Source organism: Passer montanus, unplaced genomic scaffold (assembly GCF_014805655.1).
Source record: "Passer montanus isolate IOZ18808 unplaced genomic scaffold, ASM1480565v1 scaffold1, whole genome shotgun sequence".
In the NCBI taxonomy this organism is placed as follows: Eukaryota; Metazoa; Chordata; class Aves; order Passeriformes; family Passeridae; genus Passer; species Passer montanus.
This window is the reverse complement of record NW_024356504.1, coordinates 16432862-16456813: the sequence shown is the minus strand read 5'-3', so window position 1 is coordinate 16456813 and position 23952 is coordinate 16432862. Positions and strand designations below refer to the sequence as shown.

Below are 23952 nucleotides of genomic sequence, written 5' to 3'. Positions count from 1 at the left end.
CTGAGAGTGTCAGCTTTAAAAATAAACTCTGTAACAATATACCAAATACACTAGCAATGCCCAAATGCCCAAGTGCCAAAAAGGTATTTTGGCTATGTAGTTTGTGAAGCTCACTTCTATGCCTTGACAAAAAGCAACATTTCCAAACTTGCGGGAATTAAAACTTTTCTTCAATTCTATCAAAAACCCAACTTTTGATTTCACATCCAGACACTGATGGTCACATTACAGCAAACCCACAGCTTGGGTGGGTGGGGATGGCATTGCAATCCTGAACCTGGAGTATGTCAGACACAGGTCTTCAGTTCTGTATCATGTAGCCCTTTCTCACAGTAAGACCTACACTAATACCCCTAAATAACAACCACCTTTTTATTAGACTGCCTGGCTCTCCCTGACCCCACATGTACCAATAAATTCTTCAAGGCCAAGATCTCTGACTTCTCTTCAGCAGCCCTGCATGCCCCAGTGGCGTGGTAAGAGCAGAACTTACGGGGATGATTCCAGTATGATGCTGTTGGCCTGGGTGGAGGATGGAGATCTGTGATTTACAAATACTTCACTGGGGGACGTGTGAACCACATGATCCACTAAATGTCCAACTGATGAGGGTCGTAACCGGGCTCCTTCTTGAGCGAAGGCAGAGTTGCGACTAAGAGGGAAAGCAGAGCAGTGCAATGTGATAAGAATAACATTGTCAATCTACATTTCTGATACCACCCACTAAAATGGGATGCTAAACAAATTATTTCCTCTCAGTGCAAGCACATGTTCATACACATATTTTTATTAAAATTTCAAAATTCACTGAATCAAGTACATGTTGTCAGATCAACATGTATTTCATTTTTTAAGTGTTCAAAATTATTTTAATAAACACTAAGAGCTATTTTAAAATTTATTTACTTTTAAATAAAGAAGCCTGAAACCATTATGCTCCAATGAACAAGCTGACAGGCCAGTCAACAAGAAGAAAAATGGATTCCTAAGAAGAAATCCTGACTCTGTTCATGGCAGAACTTAATCTGGATCCATTAAGATGAACGATTTATCCCCTGCAACTTCCCCTAGAAGAATCATAAGCTTTGCACTGATAGTCTTATAATCTCTGGAATACACTATTTTCCCATTTGAAAACTAGCACAACCCTATTAAAATTCTTTTAAACATACATTATTAAGTTTGTTATGCTTTAAGCATCATTATTACACAATTTTTCAGTAATTTTAAAATGCTACAGGTATTTATAACATTTATCTTGTGAATAATATGCTGTAGAAACTTAAAATCTTGACGTTTATGTAATACAAAATTGAATAATACTGATTCTTAAGCAAGTTTCAGCACACTGATAAAATTGGTAACCCTCCAAAAGAAATCAGGAATATTTTTTCACTAATTGAAAACAGAAGGCTCTATCATATGAAGAGTGAACATTGGAAGCAAAGGCAGAAAAACTGAGAGGAATAAACCTGCAAGGATTTCCGATAAAGTAATTTTCCCCAATGTTTAAAGAAGTGGTATTAAATTAAATACATTATTTTTAAAATATCACATAGATTTTTATCATCAGAGTCTTTTTAAAACCAAATCAATAACTTAGTTTTAACTGTGCTTGAGAAAACTCAAACTCTCAAATTTAGGGTAGTGTGATACATCCTACACCTTTTATAGGTCAAGCGAGAAGCACCTAAAAAAGCTTTTTTTGAATCTGAAGCTAAGTGTTACAGAGAATCATTCAGCACACATTTTTCGAAGCTATTTGTCTACATAACACGAATCCCCTTATTACACAAGTAGGTCACTCACATTAGAGTCACTTGTAGGGAGAGAAGGTTTGAAGCTACTCACTGATTTGGGGTTCCAGGAGGGGACCGTGACGGGAGGCTCTGAGTTTCCAGCCTATCGTCAGACAGAGAGTTCCTACTCACTACTTCCCAATCCATCCCACTCATTACTTTCCGTGCCAAGGGTTTACTGGGGGATCTAGAAGAAGAAAGTCAAATGACCAACCAAAAATTGTATGATGTAAGAACAAAATTATATAAAACTCACCACAATGAAACTGATGTTCTATCACAGGAAACCAAATTATATGTAATAAAGGAAATGTAATAACACAAAGCTGTATTTACATGGGCAGTTCTATATTTTCTCCATCTACTGTACTTCATTTAAGGTACTTTGAAAAGAATGCCATTGAAACACTAATAAACTACTGTGAGGGAGACAGCCCTGAACTCACTAGACTTTTAATGCCTCAAAGACAATCTGACTCAAACAGCATAATCACTGAGAGATCTGAACTTATTAAATGTAGAACAAAACCAAACAAAGAAACAAGTGAAAAAATCCCCTCTAAGTAACACAACTGTTTAGCCACCTCAGGAAAAATAAAGCAGTTAAAATATCAGGCCAAAACACTCCCAAAGACTTTGAAGAACTGAAAGTGAGGTAATCAACAACATGGCAACAGAGTTACAAAGTTTTGTTTAGACATCAGGGATTTCCATCAAGACCACATTCTTTCTCCCAGAACGCGCCTTGTCACTTGCCAGGCAGATGCAACAATATTCCTTAACTATTTAAACTTCTTTGTGGGTAACAGAACTTCACCTGGTTTTGTGCCAGAAATGTCCTTCAGGTTAAAGGTCATTCTCAGCAGCGCTTTCATACAAAAGGAATTTTCTACTTGTTGCCCTCTCTTGACATTAACAAAACTTTTTCTTCCCATTTTCCATTCATTCCAGGATGCCTACAATCTCCTGCTGTTTCTTTCACCTCTTAAGCACAAATGAAACCATACTTATAATCTCTCATGAAAAACAACATTTCCCTTTATTATTGGAAAGCAGCAAATGAATCATCTGTGGTTGCTTTTTTCTTAGCATTGCATTGGATGGTTCAGTCATCCTGCAACTAAAAACACACCCAGACTTTCACAGTTTGTTGTTTTCAACTGAAAATTCTTCAGCTAACAACAAAAATACTTTTAAACAATCCATATATGTCCTGCCTATTTTCTGTTATCAGGTTTTTACCTTACTTCTACTGCTTCGATGGTGCTACATAGTTCAGATTTCTCCTCTATCATTAATCAACCCTCTAGCTGCAGTGATACTTCAATCTTTTGTGACATAATTTCATTTCCATTTGCCTTCATATTCTATCACTACATTCTCCAGCTCTGCACAATGAGGTGACAACATTGCGTTGAGGTACGAGCAGTACAGCTCCATACACCCATACCAAAAAATAATTTCTGTCACTGTCCTTGTGACACATGGTAACTGTTCTTTATCTTCATCATTATTACTGGTTTACTGAAAGAGTGACTCCAGAAAGAAGGAACTTTGAGAAATTAAGGAACTACCTGCACACAAATTACATACTCTGAAAACGGGAAACTTGCTAACCAATATATTTTTGCATCTCAGGGAACTTAAAACTCAACGCAAGTCACCACCTTGAGCAGATAATATTGTCCTTAACATTACCAAAAAAAATCTACAACAAAAACCAAACAAGTACTAACTGAATAAGCTTCAATGACAGGAATAAGATATCAACACTGTTTGGTACTAATGGAGTGGTGGTGTTCTTGTGAAGGGTTTTTTTATTTTTACCCCACCAAGCAGTCCTAAAAATGCATTGCATTCTGCTTTATTGCTCTAAAATCTTACTGAGTAATAGCTGACAAATTTCAGATAGTTAAGTGAGGTGGGCTATTCTAAATACTACTACTTCAGGTGTTATTTCACCTCAGGGGGAAAATCTAATAGTGTATTGATATTTGAAAAGAGGGAAAATATAAATTAATTCGTCAGGAGAAGCACATCCAGTTTCTTAGCATGCTTCACTATATTTAAGGAATAATAATTTGATTTTAAAATAATTAGCTTGGTATCAGATCCATTAAACCAAAAATCCAATTTACGTAATTTGCTTCAAATGTGAGCAACTCAAACCACTTTGGTGTCTTTCTTCACAAACATGTACATGCAAGCAGTTCTGAACAGGTAAAGGAACATGAAACTGAAATAGCAGAACTGAAATGCGTGTCTGATTCTAGCCTTTTGTGGTTCTTTTATTGATCAGGGCTCTGATTAGCTGGACCCTGCTGACACTCAATCATCTGTTTGCAGCCAGCAGAGGAGCACCAAGAGCCAGCTCTGCCAAGAGGTGGATTTTACTACCAGCCAAAGAAAAGCCTGAGGGAAAAATGCAGAAGAATGTAATATAACCAATGCTGAATTAAGTAAGTGCAGCACTGTAGATACAGTATTTGCTGACAGACATGTAAAGGCAATTACTGAACCTCATTTACCTTCAGTGAAAAGGCAACAAATGGAATGTAGGAAAGTTGGAGGGGGGGCTTTTCATTATTTAACATGCAACACCAGTATAAGTGCACCATCCTCGCCTGTGTGAAACTAGATAAATTACAAAGAGGGACACAGGAGCATACAGGGTGGGGAAAAAATCCAAGTTTTTCCAAAAGTTACATTTTTGACTGCTTCAAAAACCCCCACTGCTTTGTATCTTAAGCCGAAGTCTCTAACTACGTTTATGTTAACTTCCTCAATTGATACAACAAAGGAACACAACTCCAAATGAGCAAAGCATCACCTTCTTCCCTATGAAAACATCCAATGTCAAGAAAACACTCACCTTTTATTGTGGATAGTCTGATCTTTCAGAAGATCACCTTACCACCATGATAAACAACTGCAGCGTTTATCACCAAAGCCTCGTCTCAATTATTTTATTAACAGCTCTAACCTCAGAGTCCCCACCCACTCATGTTTGTTGCCCCAATTTCCTGTCTTTGCAGAAATTTCAAAGAAAAAATTACCACACTCAGAACTCAACTTCTTAGTGCTGCACCAATTTTAGTTCTCCTGTCAACACTTCTATATCCAACAATAATGGTTTGGTTTTTTTTAAATTAACATTTAAGATTTGTTGTGAAATATACCTACAAATTTGTCCTTTATCTCTGACTTCTAACAATATTAAAATAATTTTCTCATGCCAGAGTGCAGCTGAGGAGATGGGAGAGGACAACGAAGATGCATAAAACTTTGAAATTTTAGAATTTTAAATTTCACCTCTGTCTGCTCAGCCTGGATGCTTCCATTGCACCCAGCACAGGCCACTGATAGTTGACAGAATAAGCCATTTTCAGATTTAATTTTGAGAGACATTCCTAAAAGTTGGAAGCAGTCCCATCTACTTCAGTAGCAACATAAACTGAAAACTTTATCTGCCCCCAAGTCTTATGAGCTGCAATGTTACAGCAAATACAAAAAATAAAGCCAAACACCCAAAACTGAGTAGCAGGGATGAAATTACATAATGCAACTAAAAAAACCCCATGACATTATATTAGCTCAGCTACAGTACAGAAAAGCCTTCAAAGACAGAATTTTTTTGGCATCCACAGCTGATGGGCTAAAATCTTGCAGAAGCTGGAAAGAACAAAGGTGTTGTTTGGGAATACAGGTGGGAATTGAAAAAATAATTTCTGGCCCAAAAAGAAACGTAACCTGAAGCTACAGCCTTTGTATTTTGACAAGGAGTACAGAGAACACATTTCTCAGCAAAACTGACAAATACTGCCGCAGACCAAGAGACTAAAACTATACACAATCTGCAAGGTACATCTCACAAATGACATATGCAGTTTAAAGCACCTGAGATATTATTTAATAGACCTGAGTAAGTGCATAATTGAAGCAAGACTGAATTTTTGGAAACAGAGACTCCAATTATTGGTAGGGAGTTTGCATATACAAATGACTGACACCCTCTCACTCAAACTCCCTGCTCTCAGCTCCCCGTGCACACCAGAACTGAGCAGCCGTAGAATATTTTGCAAGGATTCTAAGAGAAAGCAGGGCCCTTTAAGAATTCGCTCAATTCATGACCTGATTGAATGTTTTTAACTCTTATTATCTACTTTTATTAAGTTTTTGGGAATTCTTATGGGGTTTGGTGGATTGAAAATATTCTGCAATAAATGAGGCCAAGAGAACAGCTGTAATGAAAATGATAAAAAAAAAATCCCAAACCAACAAAAAAACCCTAAACAGCAACAACAGAAAACCGAAAACCAACCAAACCACCCACAAAAAAACTGAAACAATAAGCAAGTGTTTCAGAATGCTGCACTTAGTGCTGCATGAGGATTAAGAAAACAGCACCTACATAATGTATGTGATTTATTACAGAATATATCCTTCACAGTAATAATTCCATGTTTAAAGGTTAAATGTAAATATTTCTAGAATTTAGAAAAAAAATCCTTCATCTAATTTCAAAGTAAAATCCTGAGAACAAACAGCTAAGCCTGCTTCCTGTAGGTTAAAATTGCTTGTTTTATTTAACTGGCTGTTAAAAAATTTTATTTCCCTGTCTCATGCTCTGCACCCACGTTCCACTCAGCATGTAAAGGCCAGAGCAGCTAGTCATTACTTGTGGCAATCAACATTTCCCAACTTAGGGCAAACAGACCACTCTAATAACACCTCAGTGTAACTATTTATGTTAATTTCCTTATCATGAAATGACTCAAAGGTTTGCTTGGACAGCATTCGTTCAAATAAGGCAGTTTCTAATTAGATACTGTTAAGAAATCCAAATGTAAATCTGGATAACTCTATAAAAAAACCACCAAAAACATTTCTTTAACTGACCTTGAATAAATCTTCTTAGGTAATAACAATAAAAGCAATAGCAATTATTTCAACTTAAATGCCCACCTAATTCTCAAGAAAGGCCTTGAAAAGCCACCAAAAGAACCCCACTGCCTGAGAGCTTAAAAAGCTGTTCAATGCTACCATGACTTTGCCCGATAAAGACACACATGAAAAAGAAAGGCAGGTTCCAGGAATAAAACCCACAGTGTACCTGGAAAATCTTAGAAAACAAAATTTATCCTCTGTATGAATACAAAAGGGCTGACATCTACTCAGCATGTCAACCTGAAATGCAAATGTTTAGAAGACAAAGAATTAATGTTCTTAAATTAAGTTTCTTGAACAACACTGTGTTCCAGAAATGTCTTCTCTTTCAAGCTTTTTTCACTCTTAAAAATATTAAAGGTCTTTAAAATTGAAAATAAATTAATTGCACACTGTCATGAGGAAGACAGAAGAAGAAACAGTGCATTTGTTAAAAGTCTTTTGAGATGCATTTGTTACAATACACCATTATTTCATTTCACTGATATAAACCTCAGACATGAGGTTTATGCCTCAGACATCAATCATCAACACTTCTTAGAAACTCAAAATATGTGGATAAATGCTCTATTTCTTAATAAAAAAGCAACAGCGAAGAACCAAATTCCTGAGGATGGAAGAGCCAAGCATTTTATTAACTAAAAGAAGTCAAGATTTATGAAAATAAGAGCAGTTACAGCCATGGCTTTTGACTTTATCGACTTCATCAATTTTATCCAACTATATATTATAAACTACAAGTGACCCCCAGCAGCCCTTTCTGGGTTTTGCTGCAAAGGGAAGAGTGCCATCTACTGCATAACACTTACTGAAATGATAAAAATACTCCTTAAAACAAACTATCAGCTCTCCTCTACTCTCCTGACTTGTGGGGAATTGCCAAGTTCAGAATGCAACAAGAAAAACAGTTTTTAACTGATTCACACTTTAGTGAAGTAAAGCTCACCTGTCTCCTGTGTAAAGTCTCCTGAGTACTAAAAAAAGTTGCTCCAAGTACAAATCTAAATTCACTCACATTCCCAAAGTACATTAAATGGAGTAAAAAAGAATTTTACACAGAAAAAAATAGTTTTATAAAATCTACTTGTTGAACTAGCATGTTACAGCATTTCTGCCCCCAAACCTAACATGGAACAATCTATATATGGTGGGCTGAGCTAAAACCCAAATTAGATTCTAATGTACAGAGGGAAAGAAGTGATGGAGACAGGGAAGGAAATCAAGGCAGAATTCACCAATGGTTTACAAACAGCGTCTGCAGGCACTGGTAAAGTTTGCTGGACTACTACTAGAAGTCTGCAAGCACAAATTTGAACTCCAGAGTTCCTTAAGTGGCAAAAAGACATTTCAGATCTCGGTAAAAGTAGTAGCACAAAGAAAGGACAGGGCTGCACCCTCCCCACAAGGATTCTATTAATGATCAGACCAAACTGACAAGTGGATGTAGCAGCTGCTTTACTTTGGAAAACAGCATCATAATTTCTGAAGAAATAACTAAATTTATGTCTCGAATCTTTTATTGCAATCACGAAACTGCCCAGGAGCCTGGAATAAAATTAAGTAATATATTTCCTGGTTAGCCAACTACTCTGTGACCAAATACCTTCAGAAGCAGCTCACTTTTCATAGTAAAATGCCTCAGAGACTGCAGTGCTAAAGCAGTTCTCACAAGTAAGACTCACTGTACTCATTTCTAAAGGAAATACACGTGTACAGTTGCAAGATATTATTACAGACAAAAATACCCATTAACTCAGTATTTTAATGGAGTCTTTTAACAGCAGGAGACCATTCTTTGTAGTAAAAACAGCACAAAGAGAGCTAATACATGTAACAACAAACCGTGTAGACTGAAGCCTATCCTGAGTTTTTTAAATATATAAATGGGGAAATATTAAGGAATGTAAACTACTTACCTTGCAAATACCCTGTCTTTATTTGCTCTTTCTTTACCATACTGCACAGATTGGACCTCTGTTCTCCCACTGGAAAGCAAAACAAAATCAAACCGCTAAATCCAACATGATTAAATAACAATTTGTTTTTTAAAATTGAACCATCTCAACAAATGCCTAAATTCTGTTTTCAGTCATGCTCAAGCAACTGCCCTAGCTTCAGTACAGCATAACCTAAGAAAGCATTAGGTAGATCTTCTTTCCAAATAATTTTAGATGTAACAAAAGCTTTCCCTTCTGTATGCTTTTTTACCCAAAGCAATAAGAAATCTCTGCTTGGATCTTTGGGTGACACTTAATAATAGTTCCTGTTATAGCCACTGTTAAAAACTTACAGCATCTCTTCCATGCTCTTCCTAAACTATTCCCTGAATTGCTAGTGACTTAGTTGCTACTTAGTTTAGCAAAATAAGACAAAAAAATTACATGATAAGCACTTCAGGATTGTATTCTTCTATGCAACTTGTCAAAACTAAGTTTAGATCTTGAAACTTGCTGACTTTTCATATACGACCAGATGTCTTGTATCAAATCAAAGATTCTTTACAAAATTTCATTATTTCTCTTCTAGAAAAAAATACATTTTTTGAGTATCTAGTAGCACTTAAGAATTGGTGACAAGAAACCAGCAACACTTGCTCTTGTAGCCACTTCTCCATTAATAGCTTCAGAACAAGCACAGAGTCTCCTACAAGGATATTTACGAAACCAAAGAATCAGCTATTTCCACCTTCGTATTACAGAACTACTAGATGTGTGAAGACCTGTATTTTACTGCCTCCTTTTGATCATAATACATAAAAATGTATTTAAGATAAGAATTACTCATTATTTGTTGGCTAGAATTCTCTATTCCAATTTACTGCTAACACTAGGTCACCTCTGGCCATGGCTTTGTCTAGCTGACTTTTGAAAGCCTCCACTAACAGAGAACCCACAGCCAGTCCAGGTAACTTGTTCCAGAAACAGAGCCCTTAAAAAAAAACTGAGCTCTTTGCCTCATGTCCACCCAGAATCTTATGGTGAAATGTCACCTGCCTGTTACCAGCACCTATGGGTCCATCAGTATTGACATTACCCTTGAAGCAGCTTTAGGATTGCTGCTGAATTCCCCCTTAGCTTCCTCTTCACCAGATTAAACAAGCCTAGTGCCCTCCACCTCTCTTTGTGGGCCATGTTATTCCTGTTATGCTGCCTCTCAACAAGCTCTCCAACTACTTGCAGAAATTCCAGCCTTTTGGCTGTTCCAGCAACTTAAATGACCTTCTTCGTTTTTATGCAGTTTCCCTTTTCATCTTATGTTAACTTAAGTTGAATGTCATTAACAAAGATCTATTCTGTAACAGTAACCACAAGGATTCAGGTTCAAAATCCTTACATAAATGAAAAAGCTCCCTGAAATCCTCTACAGCAACATTGAGTCAAGTCTCAAACACTGCTCAGGATCATAGAATGCTGTTTCTCAAATGGGTACTGTGAATGCTGGTCAAAAACAGATGCTATAAACAGTTAGCCACTGAATTACTTTCCTCTTTATACATTTATGCAATTCACAAGTGTGACAGAAATAGCCTGTTATTCTGTTTTCTAGCTTTTCATCATGTCCCTTTGTACGTCACAGACACTGCTGCCATTCTAGATGGATGATTAGTAGCAGCTCTGTTATTCTGTTTCAGGCATGATTTAAACCACTGGCATTCTGCATTACTTGCAGAGACAGTTAATTCAGTCACCAAACAGAGATTTTTTTATTTTTTTTAAAATAAAAAGTATAAACCACCCATTCCAGCATTACAGGGATTATAGTTATTCCACAGTCATTCTGTGCACCTCCAAGCTTTTTGCCTGTTATTTTAAGTTCATCCTTAAAGGTTATGGATTTAATTTCCTCCTCATTTTCTAAAGTTCTGGGTTTGATACAGAACATGCATGTTCTTTGTTTTCACCTAATTCCTATTTGTATACATGTAGATGAGTAGGCTTTACATGTACCAGCTTCTTTTCAGTGATTTTTATTTGGTATTTATTTAGATCTGTTTTGTTGCTTTTTCTGCATGCAGTATTTGAGACTCAACAGTTTTCAAAAAGACCAGGTCAAAGACTTTGAAGCTGTGAGACAACATTTTTAAGACAAACAACCCAGCAGGAGAACAGGCCAAGAAATGCAGCTTGGGAGACAATCTCAGAGCATTAGTGCAATAATGATCACCAATAATGTAATAAATATATTTTCAATCTTTAATAATTAGTGACCTTTGAAACTTAGGCCAAGAGGGAAAGGGAACAGTACGTTTTAATGCAGATATTCTCAATAATTCCCTGTGTTTATTGATGAGCTCACTACTCATACTTTTTCCCATATATTTCCCATATATTTCCAATCAGCACTTACCAGTACCGGAACTTGGAACCCAAAGTGAAATAATGTGCAAAAAAGTTCTTCTGAGGCGGGAGTGGTCTGTCCAAACGGAAGAACGTGTGATGTTCAACACAAGCTTTCCACAAATTCTTACATGCTCGGTAATTCACCATATTGAATCCCAGTAATGTTTCTCTAGATTCATGCTAAAAAAAGAGAAAAATGTATTTTAGATAAGAATTATTAAAAGTTCTTTTTGAAACTAAGAAATATTATTGGCTTTAGGGTATTTTTTTAAATAATGCATTTTGAAGTGGTACTCCAACTTTCTATTAACTTTATGTACAACAAACCCTTTTGAAATACCTTTACAATTTCTTTAAAGAAATTTTTTTCTCCTGAGTTATTTTTGTTTTAAAAACAGCCTGCTCAAAGGTTAGCAGTCTGTTTAGTTATATAGAAACAAGTCCAAAAGGTATGACCCAAACTACATGAAAAGAATTTCCATGATTTGGGAGCTCAAAGACAATGCACCTCTCTGTTCAAAACTACAGTTGAGTAATTGTCATGAACATGTGGCAGTTGGAGACTGGGAACAGGTATCGATCTCAAGAGCTACTGACAGCAAATACTTCTAAATGATTCTGGGAAATGAAGAAGCAAAATGACAAAGCAAGCTAAGCCATTCTGCCTCTTGAGAGAGCTTGATAACAACCTCTGTACGGCCAGAAATAGCAGCATTTTTCTTTCTCTTCACAGTACTAAATTCTCCCCAATATTTTGCACACCTTAACTGATTTAACTTAGTAGTAAAGTCCTTTTACAAATTAAGCTTTTGTTGGTCTGCTCATCTTCAGATCTGCTGAGAAACCAAGGCACAGAGACGTGCAATTCTTCACCCAGTGTTGTATTCAGGAACAAGAACAACACTATTTTCAGCCACAGGACAAATTTAGGGCAAAACAAAATAGATTTAAAACAAACAGCAAATTCTAACTATTTATTGAGGAAATTGAAGAAATTATATTCAAGAAATTAAATTCTGATATTTTTAGTTCAATTACAAAGATTACTTATATCTGTTTTTAATTTCTAAGTATTGCCAACTGTTCCCCGTATTTTCTAGACATTTTCTAGACATCTTCTAGACAGAACAATTTAAAAATTAGAAATCAGAAACAAGATAACATAAATTAAGCCCATTACCTATGCAGTTATAAAAGGTTTTATCAACAATATAAAAGTCAAACAATATAAACAAGGTAGATTACTATTCTGCAAGAGAGCAAGTATGTATAATTATGGAGTGCCTTCATCTGGATCCAGTAGAGGATGAAACAGCTAAGATTTTAGATTTTAACAAGTAATCATGATGTAGCAAATTTTCATGTTTTGTCAGCCTTTTAAACAGTTGGAAAAGAAAATTTGACAAGTTACATGAGCTGGTGATCATGCATTTTAATGTCATTCAAAGTACTATAATTATGGGCTGGGGAAAAAAAATATAACCTGCTGTTTCCCCTATTTTGTATTCCAGACAACAAGCTGATCTGAATCTCATTCCACCATCTGATCAGTAGATCACACATGAAGCATGAAGGAGGAGCTGGTATGGCAGAATGAGATGGAGCTGCAGCAAGATCAACTTAATTGTAATGCAAGACAGCACTTTCACAGGAACTTGGTGTGCTAGAGCTTTAAAGGTATCTTAACAATAGTTCTATTCATAGCTTTTAAAGCTTTCATTGCAGTGCAGGGAGAACTGATCCTCAAACACTACCCTTCATCTCAATTACAGCTAGGAAACATTGTTTAAGGCAAAGAATAATATATGATATTGGCTCCTAAGTGCACTCATCCCTCCCTTATTCACCCTTGAAGGTTCTGTAATATTCCAGTGTAGCTTGGGCACTTGAAATTCATCTTAGCTGATGATTCTGGGGTGCAAGATCTGGTTCTACTGCTGGATTTAGAGAAAAGCTGACCCTGTATTCTTGGAAACAGTAGGCTTGAATCAATGTGGACTCAGCACAGGACCCCCAGCTGACATTTGTAATATCCATGGTAGTTCAGCTGAAAGCACATAAAGTTCCAGGACAGTTATAGTGCAGCCCTGCAGCCCAAGGAATGCTTTTACAGCACAAGGCTCCAGCAAGATGCAGCATGTTCTATGGTCTGATAATGACATGCAGGCATTTCAGAGGGTTATGTCTGCTGAGATCAGTGTTAGACAGTGTCAGAGAGTCACAGCAGGATTCTGATCCAAAATTATTATCTTACTAATTGTGTCTGTGGTTTTTATTAAAGAGAGGAAAACAGTCTGCTTGCCATGGAGAGGAAGAGTGAAGCAGCTGGGATGCAATACTGGCAATGAATTTCTGAGCCCCAGCACAAAACTACAGCAAGACAAATAAAGGTAGGGTATAGTGAAGTCTAAGTCATCTTTGCAATTCCTATTATTAAAAACATAAACCCAACAAAAAAGCAGACTGGATACTGGTGCTCCTCTCACACAGAACAGCTCAGTACTTGAATAAGCACCTTGAGTGGGGCCATTCATTCAAACCCACCTTTGCCCACCTTGAAACAGTGACTCCAGAGCACTGCTCCAATCTCTTGCTGCTCAGGAAAGAAACTGGGTTGAAAAACTTATTTTCTAATGCAACCTTTTTACTTTGGCTAAACAAGGAAAAATCCCCCCAAAAAACCCCCCAGAAATTTGTCACTCTACTCTTTTGACTTCTTCTTAACCTTCTAATGTTTACATGCTTGTAACAAACTTCCTCACGCACTTTATGTAAATAATTAATTGTTTTGCATTCTTTTATAGAGGAAGAGAAATTTGAAAAAAAGGCAGTACACAAACTTTGATAGGGTTAGGCAGTAGGTATCTAATGAATGCCAGTGCTACTTAAGATCAAATATGTGCTTGGGCTGATAAGTCTATGTACCACCTTGTGATTTCAGACCAAGTTCTATTCTAAAAGTCAGCCAAAAGGAGTCAGACAAAATTCAGAGCACAAATCCAGACACACAATGTATAATTAAAAAAAAAAATCAAATATCTTGGCCACTCACTGAAACCAGGTTTCAGTTATGGCCAGAAACCTATCATATTGTTTAGTTCCAGACTCAAGTAATTTTTCAATGGACATCTGCCTTCTAAAGGAGCAAAAGAAAATGTTCGACAGCTTCTTTGGCTGTCAAAGAACCAACATCACAAAAACATGCTGGATGGCATTAAAAGCTTGATACTGGATATTGAACTTACTATAATTAAGAGTGCAACTCAATAGAACCAGAGAAGTTTAGGGAAACATCTAGAAAAACAAAACTACTGAATTATTCTTAAGCAGCTTCAAAGCATGTAAGGGAAGCAGCATACAGAGCAGGCAGAACAAAGTAAGATATGATGGACAAATGCTATTGAAGTAATGGCTCAGGGGGCTTCTAATGTTGGATGAAGAAGTCCTACATATAACATACTTTTCCCCCACAAAATCATAAGAAAAAAACCTACTCCAGTGGATATATGCTCCAGCCATATGATTGTCAGAATACTCCACCAGCTTCCACTCAAGATTGTACTATGCTACCGTTGGAAAATGACTGTGACTTTCAACTGCTTCATCTCCCTTCATTTAAGTGATTTATTTAAACACAGATATAATCTAATAAAAGTAGGCAAATAATTCTTTACTTATGTTGATGCCTTTAAGCTATGCCAAGTCAGCGAATAAATTTAATAGGCGATTATGAGATAAGGCACTTGTACTTTTGAGGACAATTGCAATTAAAAGCTCTCAACACTTATTAGCAGTATTTGAAAAATATCTTTTTAGAATTATATAAAAGTGTATGCAGCCCAGTTGGGAAAAAATAAAACCAGTGGAAAATTCCTTTCCCAAGTCCACTAACGTATTATTGTACAGCATCTCAGCTTTGCATTCAAATAAATGCAGTTCCTCAGATGTACAATTTGTTATATATTTACACACCAGTCTGAAACACATCATCAGCATACCATGAATGTATTTCCCCTGCCATATCGTAAATAGGTGATTTAAAATATGCACTCAAAGCACTAGATCAGAGATATTTTACATACCAAATGTGCAATCACTGAGTCACTTCACCTAGTTTCTGCTGCCTAAAGAGAGTAATTTAGGCTCCCTTTATTGTTAATGGGAGAGAAAACAAAAGCAAAAGGAAGAATATACCACCAGAGAACAACTTCATCCATCCTAAAACATACTTCCCATTCAGGCAAGATGTTTCAGCCTTTGCACATGATTATTACAGAAGAAATGTAATGATGAGCTTTGGTGAGCCAAGTATCATGAATCAGAAAAGATGTTCTAGTAACCTAACTGAAGCTGAATATAGGTGAGATGAATCTTATCCTATGAATCTAGTCAGGGAAAGTAACTCTGGAAACAATTTTAATATTAGCTGTGATTTAAAAATTAGTTTAAGTATGACTTCTTTGGAAGCCAAATTTGAGCTTTGATCTTAAGATATTCATGACTTGGAATAAATGAAAATTAAGTTCTTGCCACCAGGTTTCATCTGATACACAAAGTTTAAAGAAAAACACTACAAGGCTTTTTAATTTGTCGGCTTGGATGTCTCAGAAGAGAAATTACATTAATTATATAAACTACATTCTCATGGAAGTAACAATATGTAGAGTATTAAAAAGCAACAGAGAAATAAGATGAGAAAGCTATCTTAGTATTACCTTCTATTATAAGCAGATTTCTTTTCTGAAGAAAATAGAGGAAATACTCAAGTACACAGTACCCAATCCTATTTTATATTTAGGTATCTTAATCTTCAGGGTCCTGAACTCTGCTACCACAGCATTTTCATCAAGTTCTAATTTAGGAAACAACTGCAGTCCATAATTTCTGAATTCCAAAAAGAACCCAATTTCTCATCTCACATGCAAATACAACTTTCCTGCAACTGTAATGGAAGTTACACACACTGGTATCATGACAAAAGTTGACCTCAGCCTGCCTTTGAGAAGAAGTCTGTACCTCCAGTGGGGTTTTACAAAAATGCTGTATCACCCCAATAAAACATTCCCCCTCCACCTTTCTTGTATCAGCACTTTTCTCCTCATGTTGCATGATGTCTGCTCACACTGACAGACCTGCTCACTTCATGATTTTTAAAGGTCTGCTTTTAAGATACACCTGTTGACACTCCTCTTAAGATAGTCCTGTTTTCAGCACTAGTAGCAGTCACCAGCCATTGGCCTGACCCAACAGGACAGGTGTTTCTCTTGTTCAGCCATATTGCCTCAAAACCTGGAACAGCCTGACAGTACTCAATATACATTTCTGCCTAGAGTTATATTTTCTATCTAGTCTGTAACCCTGCATTTCAGGTCTTCAAATCACAGAATCATAGAACATTAAGGGTTGGAAGAGACCTTAAAGATCATCTAATCCCAACCCACCTGCCATGGGCAGGGACACCTCCCACCAGACCAGGTCATTCAACCTGGCCTTGAACACTGCCAGGGCTGGGGATCCATAACCTTTTGCAGTGTCTCACCATGCTCACAGTAAATCCTTTCAGATGTAAGAATTGCAAAAAAACCTCCTAACTAAGCTGACAAGTTAATCACATAGTCATATTTTTAATAAATTCCTCCATATTTCCCCCAGTGCTATGTCTGTGATGGAAGCTCATGTCTCAGGGGCACAGAACAATCAATTTCTTGCTGAATTAAATGCTCTGTGGTCCCGTAGTGCTTCATGGGGTAGCAAACACACACCTCAAGCAGTGAAACATTCAGCTCCAACCTTTTCCAGAAGAAATTCAGAAGTAGGCATAAAAATATACTATATGTAATTTAAAACTACAAAGGAATTCCTATCTCCTCTGTTTAAATATAAATAATAAAGTCATCATGTATTACCAAATCTGAATAATACAAATCAACTTGTTTATCAAACATTAATTTACAAGCATATATACAACTGAAGCAGCACTAAGCACTACCTTTGAGTCTGTTTTTTCATGAAATTTAGATACAATATTGATTTACTTTCAACCTTCCCCACATTTATCTTACATAAACAAGTTACATTTCCTGCATAAAAATGTAAAACTAAAACTATCTAAAATAGAAGGAAAATCAAATGAAAAAGAAAACTTATAAAGCATTGTAATGGTCTATTTGAAACATGAAAGAGACAGGACGTTGGTGAAATTGGACTTTTAATTGCAGAAAAAACAAATAATCAACATAGTATCAGTCATTATTATGCAGACATGCAGCAGAAGAAATGTGATTGCTTTCAGATCAAATTTAAGACAGTACTCACCAGTTCTTTCCTAAGTTGAATAAAAAACTGCTTGCATTTAAAAGAAATTTTTACAATCTTCAACCTAAATGAAAAACAAAACCACAGTGTTAAAACATTTCGTATACTGAATCATGGTTAAAGGCTTAAATACACCTACTAAAAATATACTTTCTAGAGAGAACAGATTTCCTTTCCATGGACAAAAAATAAGATATTAAAGATTATATAAAATAGTTTGTATAATTTGAAATTTATGAGCTGTGTATTTACATTATCCATCAAATTCACTTGTTTACATCCCAAACCCAAGGCAGTTGCTAATTTTGTTATCTTTTTCCCATTCCAAAGCCCAAAGAGCTTTCCTGTCCTCAGGTCATTCCAGGCAGATGTCCTCTTTTCTCAGGCTGCTTTCATTATCGCTAAGAATATGAAAAAAATCCTTTGAACTTCACCTGATCCCTGAAAAACATTCTATGTTCTTATGTGTCTTTAAATATAACCAGAACTTGTTTTAGTAAAACAGTTAAGATAAGATTAAGAACAGAGATAGGACTCACAACCTTAAAAGAAAGATCACACTATTAGGAGGAAAACAACATTTACAATATCACATAACAGGGAAAAATCTGCCTACAGATATATTTCACCTTTTGGGTTATCTATAAACATTTGAAATACTGACACTAATCCAGACTGTTTTAGATATCATTCTAATAGTAGTTATACAAAATGGGAAAAGACAAGCTGTATTTACATCACAATCTAATGATACACTTCTTCAATGAAATATGGTATTAGGATAGTCCATATATTTAATTAAATATACAGAAGTATCACTTTGGTCAAGTGAAAAAGTGAGGTTCATATTGCAAAAGGAAAAACATAGTAACTTTTGTTACTTGAAAAATGAACAACTGATAAAATCCTGCAAACTGACTGGAATTACTACTTGCATATTTATCACTTGCTGAATAAAAAGCTCTTTAGACCAGGAAGGATGAGAAGCAAAACATTAACAGACACCTAAGTTGGATATCTATATATAGACATTATCTTAACTAAATCAAATAAAGACATTTTTCTCCAGGGGATCATTCAGAGCAGGAACCTAAGTGGGATATCCTAATTTGTTGGGAGAGTCTTTATCTGCAGTAACATAAAGACACTCCGTGAACATCAGTGCTTAAATTATGGTTATTTACATCTCTTCCCATTTCTTTTTTCTTTCCCAGCCTTGCCTTAGTTTGACAGTTAACAACAACAAAAAAATTTAAAAAAATAAAATTGGAAGCAATAAATGTCTTAATTGTTAGTTGGGTTGTTTTTTTTTTTTTTTTTAATTCTTAACACATTCTTGCTATTATAGTTAGTTTCTCAAGGATTTGAAACTTAAAGGTGAGTTATATCTTATCTACTGAAATCAAATTATTTCCCTGGCAATGCATCAATCTTCTTAGAACTTCCGGTGACAAATAATGTAGGATGGGTCTTATGCTTGCTGGATAAGACATACACTAGTGATTATTAAGTCTGACTATGGGAAAAACAGAAAAAAAATATTAGACTATTTAGGCTGCAGCTAATCAACAAGTATGTTATTATTAATTTTTCTAACACTTTGGTGTACAGTGCAATTAAATGAACATTTTAATATATACCTTTTTCTATAAAGGGAGCTCCATACACTTTGCAACATGTCAGATTTACTTAGCAGTTATTCCATTTATAAAAACATTTACTATCTCTCACTCTTTGGCTTTTCCTCTTCTGCTAAAGAAATTACTACCCCTGGTGATTTACAAACTCAAAGAGAATAAGAATAATACATACAGGGTTTTAATGCCATCCCATAATTTAGGCTTACAGAGGGAGGTCAGCTGACTTTTTAAGCCTGAAACCATTTGGAACAGACTCAAAGCTGTAACATTAGCCAGTAAGGTCTAACTCAACTCAAAAGAGCCACCACTCACGTACAGAAATGACTCAGCAAAGCTGATTCCCATCTATTAAAAAAAAATACAGCAGATAAGAAGAGTTCCTATGCACTGCTAATGGCCTGCTAGGCACTGAATGAGCATCTCCATGCTCAGCCCAAGGAAAAGGCATCCTGTCTATGCTTCCTTTCTCTGACTGTTGGCAATGTTGTATATACAAGGAAAAGTGTAAGAACAGGCAGGCACCAATATTATTTTTCTGGTATGATTTTCCCATCTAGAGTAACCTCAGCCATTCTAAATAATAAAATATATCTTTTTAAATGAAGAGATATTTGAAATACTAGTCTAAAATGCAGATTGTACTCAAACACATGGAAGAAATCTCATGATACTAAGTCCTGGCTCTCAGAAGGGCTTTGCCACCCCAACCCTTGGGAGGGTGATAAGGCAGGACATGAGCAATCCAGCAAATTTCTTGAGCAAGACCTCTTTGACACAGGTTCTGGACCAGTCACCCAGGGAAGATTCTCCTGAGAGCTCAGCTCACAAACAAGAAAGGATTGTCCAGATTTGGTAGCTAAAGACAAACGGCTTCGGCAGCTGGGAGATGGCGAAGCTAAAGATCTGAAAGGAAGTGGAGTGATGCAGCAGACTAAACCATGGTTCAGGAGAGGGAACTCCAGTTTGTTCAGAGCTCTGGTGGGCAAAATCCCACAGGAGTTGCCTTTGGGTCACAGGAACAGAGGACAGGTAGTAGTCTTAAAGGACTATCTTCTCAATCCAGAACAATCCTGATGTGCTAGAAAACATGCAAGCATGAGAAGAGGCCAGCCAAGATGCACTCAGAACTGCTGACTGGGCTCAAACACAAAAAGAAGTGTATAAGATGTGTAAGTGGGATCAGATGACCAAAGAGGAACACAGTACCACCTAATCATTCAGGGATAAAACTAGGAGATCCACAGCTCAGCTGCAGTTGCAAAGGGCACTGAATGCAAAAGGCAGCAAAGCTTTCCAGAGATACATCAACCACAAACAACAGGCTAAGGAAAGCACGTTTCCAACTGCTGAACAGGTGGACCAGTAAGAAAGGAAAGGCTGACCTACTCCATCATGATCTTCTCCTTTAGTCTTCAATCTCCTTGGATTCTTAGGTCTCTGTGCTTGGCAGCAAAGTTTAGGGAAAGGAAGAATTATACACAATACAGGAAGATCAAGTTAGGACACATGGATAAAAGGCAGTGTCCTTTGTTTTCCTCAATTTCTCACTAGTATTCCTACTGTTTAATTTCTCCCAATGATTAAAACACTAATAAAAAGCAATTTAGATATAATATCAAATGAAGAGTGAGAGAGCAAAGACATTTTACTTCAGTCTTCTGTAAGCAATACAGTTAAAGCTTTATTTCCTCCCACATACATGCATTTCTATCCTCTCACTTGTCTCAAAACTTGGGAGTACTGAAAAACAGGTATCTAAATATCTACTATACTTATGAAGCACTAGGAAGACACTACACAGCTTCAGCTGCATAAGAACAAGAATAAGTGGAAGCAAAAAGAAGTGGTATCAGTACTACTGACACAAGAGCAGCAGCATGATTATGGATAGAAAGAAAGGGTAATACGTCAATTATTGAGCTATATTGTGGAAATTGGTATTTCAGATTATTACTTGTAGCAAAAGAAAGCCTCTAACAGGATGAAATAGGGTTTTGGGGTTTTTGGTTTGTTTTTTTTTGTTTTTTTTTTTTGTAAAGACCAATTATGTTGAAACTATAGTCTTCACAGCAAGAAATTCATATTCCTGGTGTCAGCTGACACGGTTGAATACAGAGAACTGTTTAGGTAATTACACACACACACAAAAAAACACACTAAGAATTTAGATCAGCATCTCTGGCATGCAAACAATATGAAGCAGAACCCAGAGAAACCTCCAACTTCCATTAGTGACGTGGGGCTTAATTATGACTTAGTTTGTACGTACTCAGTAATTTACCAGTGTGATTTACAGAACCTATTTCTACTATTCCTATTTTCCCAAAAATAACAGCAGTAAAATCAGACTGAAATAAAACCTTCCTGATTATTACAGCATTCCATTTATAAAGCAGCCTTAGCCCAGAAATGGCTCCAACATCTCAAAACTCTCACCACATGAAGGATATCTTTCCTGGAATGTGTCACTATTATAAGAGCAGGTGTGTCTAACTGGTACAGCAGTTTCAGGTTCATCATTGAAAGCTCCAGTTTTAGTTTACCCAATAACCATGAAGATTGGAAATTTAAATGCTTTGTAATTGTCTCAGTCTTACTTTTCTTCAAAGGCATACAGGTAAAATGTTCAGCACATTCAGTTGTTCTGGCTGCAGATAACACTTCGATATAGCTTCATTTTTTCTTTCTCTACAAAAATCAACTAAAATTCGACCAATGACACTGTTTCTCAGCCTGGTAAACCACAAAATATGTAACTTCCTACAATGAACCTTGAGACTAAGCACAGAAAACTAGAATATCTCAGAAATTCACTGGGTTGCAGAAAATATCAAGCACACATCAGCAGCAAAAACAAAAATGCAAAATCAGTAGCAAATGAACAGTTCTGATCACTTCTCCTGAACGAACAGCTTTTGTGCCTGGTGAACTAATGTCTGCTATGATAATCTTATATGACTAACTTCAGCCACTGAGAATGCAGCCATAGCAACTCAGCAACACAAGTAGTAAGGCTGTCAAAGTGGACTCCAAACCAACAAAAGAAACCAAGGGAAGGTTACTTCTGCAGGAACTAAGAAAGGCATTTCCAGAAAGGTGACATAATTTCTAGAGAGCACCACAGAGGTTATATAGCGCTTCTAAAGAATTTAGAGATTTAAAGATTTTCTGCACTAAATGCACTTTTTTCAATCATACAATGAAAATGTTATTTACAGATGAAGAGATGACAATATCTTGAATGCTCCACCTCGGTTATTCACAAGTACCAGAACACAAGTTGTGTCTAAATTTCAAGTACAATTAATTTATATGTCACAAAACAGGTCAGAGCAGTCAATCTCCAGGTTGATATTTTTCAATTCACCTGTCTCTTTAAAGACTGTATGCTAGACCATCACATTGGCCCTGGCTATATAGTTAATTAAAAGTAAAGTATGCTTACAAACTCCCGAAGAAAAAGAGTAGTATGCTTACAAACTCCCAAAGAAAAAGAGTACTGAAATTCATTACAGTTTCATTGGAGTTTCAAAGTTGTTTAACAGCATAGCACACACACCTGGACAAACCCCCCTGCAGAATTCCCCATGGCACATGAAATAAATAATTTCAACATGATACAAAATAACATAAGTTTCACTCTTTTTAAGAGTGGTAAAAATATTTTGAAACAGCAAATAAAAACATGAAACAGTTGCTCTTACCACTGAAAGGTGTTAATTCGTATGCGGTTCTTAAAAATTAGTATTCCACCTGACATCACTCCAATCGTTATTTCATTGTTACTCTGATCCTTTAAAAGAAAAGAGAAAAAGATTTGAATGACAATATAAATGTCTTTGGAAACCTCATATATATTCATTCGCATTCCTCCCTAAATAAACAAAATAATGTGGAAAGAATTGTGTTGTAATAAGACAAATTAAAAATTAAATTATTCCCTCCTATTTAGGACAAACCTGAATGTTTGCTCAGAGTTCCTTATAAGCTACAACAAAATTTTAATTTCTCAAGCTAGATCTTCTGTCTTTCACCAACTTTGATGAAATAAATACAAGAGTATTCTGGTTTATTATGAATAGCAGCACTAATAGACTGGCTTGGCATTTGCTACACTAAAAGCAACTTTAATTCCTACCTGAAAGGAAATTGCAATCTCAGAACACAGAGAGATTCTAAAACAAACAATATTGTAAGCATATTTATAAGCAGCATCTTTTTCTTGAAATATCTTTGCACTGTAATCAAGCACCTGCTATAGAACTCTCAAGAGGGCATTCAAGGCAAAAAAGCTCAACCTGATTAACACAGAGCTAACTTAGCACAAATATAAGCAAAGAAATAGCCTCTCTATAGTGAAATAGAGGATATTCAATCAGCAAATCCCAGTTCGGCACCTAACAGGATAATATTTTTTTCTTTTATTTTCTCTTGTAAGCAAAAGCCAGGAAAGCTCACAAAAAGAAGTGTATTTTTCCCATAAATCTCAGAGGAATACATTTTTACATTGCAACACTTGTTCATCCAAACTTACCCTTGCATAGTGCAATTCAACTCCATAAAGTTCTAAGGTACGTGCTGTATTGAGATAATTGAACTCTGCTTCTGCAGGAGACAACCCTCTGAAAGAAAGCAGCTAAATCAGAAATGTTCTAACATGACCTCTCACATCAGGCTCCCCAAGTGAGTGCAGACAGAAAATCTGCATTCATTTTACTACTTCTATCCCCACCCTGAAATCTGAGTTTCCTTTCTTATGATAAAGAGACTGTAACCCAAAAATTTTAACAGAAAAGTACTTATGTTTCCAAAAGAACTGAAGTCTTGACAAGAGCCCACAACACATTTTATTTTAATGTACTTTATCATTTAAATGTTTGTGGAGCCCTAAAATATGGAAATTAGTTTTGC

The 23952-nt window shown here is 36.1% G+C and overlaps 1 protein-coding gene across 6 annotated transcripts in view; it reads right to left on the bottom strand.

Moving 5' to 3' along the window:
* The window catches only part of PTPN4 (protein tyrosine phosphatase non-receptor type 4), a 108115-nt gene that overhangs the window by 28678 nt on the left and 55485 nt on the right, over positions 1-23952 (bottom strand). For all 6 annotated transcript variants that reach the window (XR_005626691.1, XM_039701320.1, XM_039701348.1 and 3 more), the window contains 7 exons: positions 23576-23663; positions 22746-22834; positions 17402-17465; positions 11094-11266; positions 8663-8731; positions 1852-1986; positions 494-652 (listed from right to left, as the gene is read on the bottom strand). Coding sequence is in view for 5 of the 6 variants with exons in the window: in XM_039701320.1 (XP_039557254.1) it covers positions 494-652; positions 1852-1986; positions 8663-8731; positions 11094-11266; positions 17402-17465; positions 22746-22834; positions 23576-23663 (777 nt within the window). In the remaining variant the exon portion in view is untranslated. The remainder of the gene's footprint in view (positions 1-493; positions 653-1851; positions 1987-8662; positions 8732-11093; positions 11267-17401; positions 17466-22745; positions 22835-23575; positions 23664-23952) is intronic.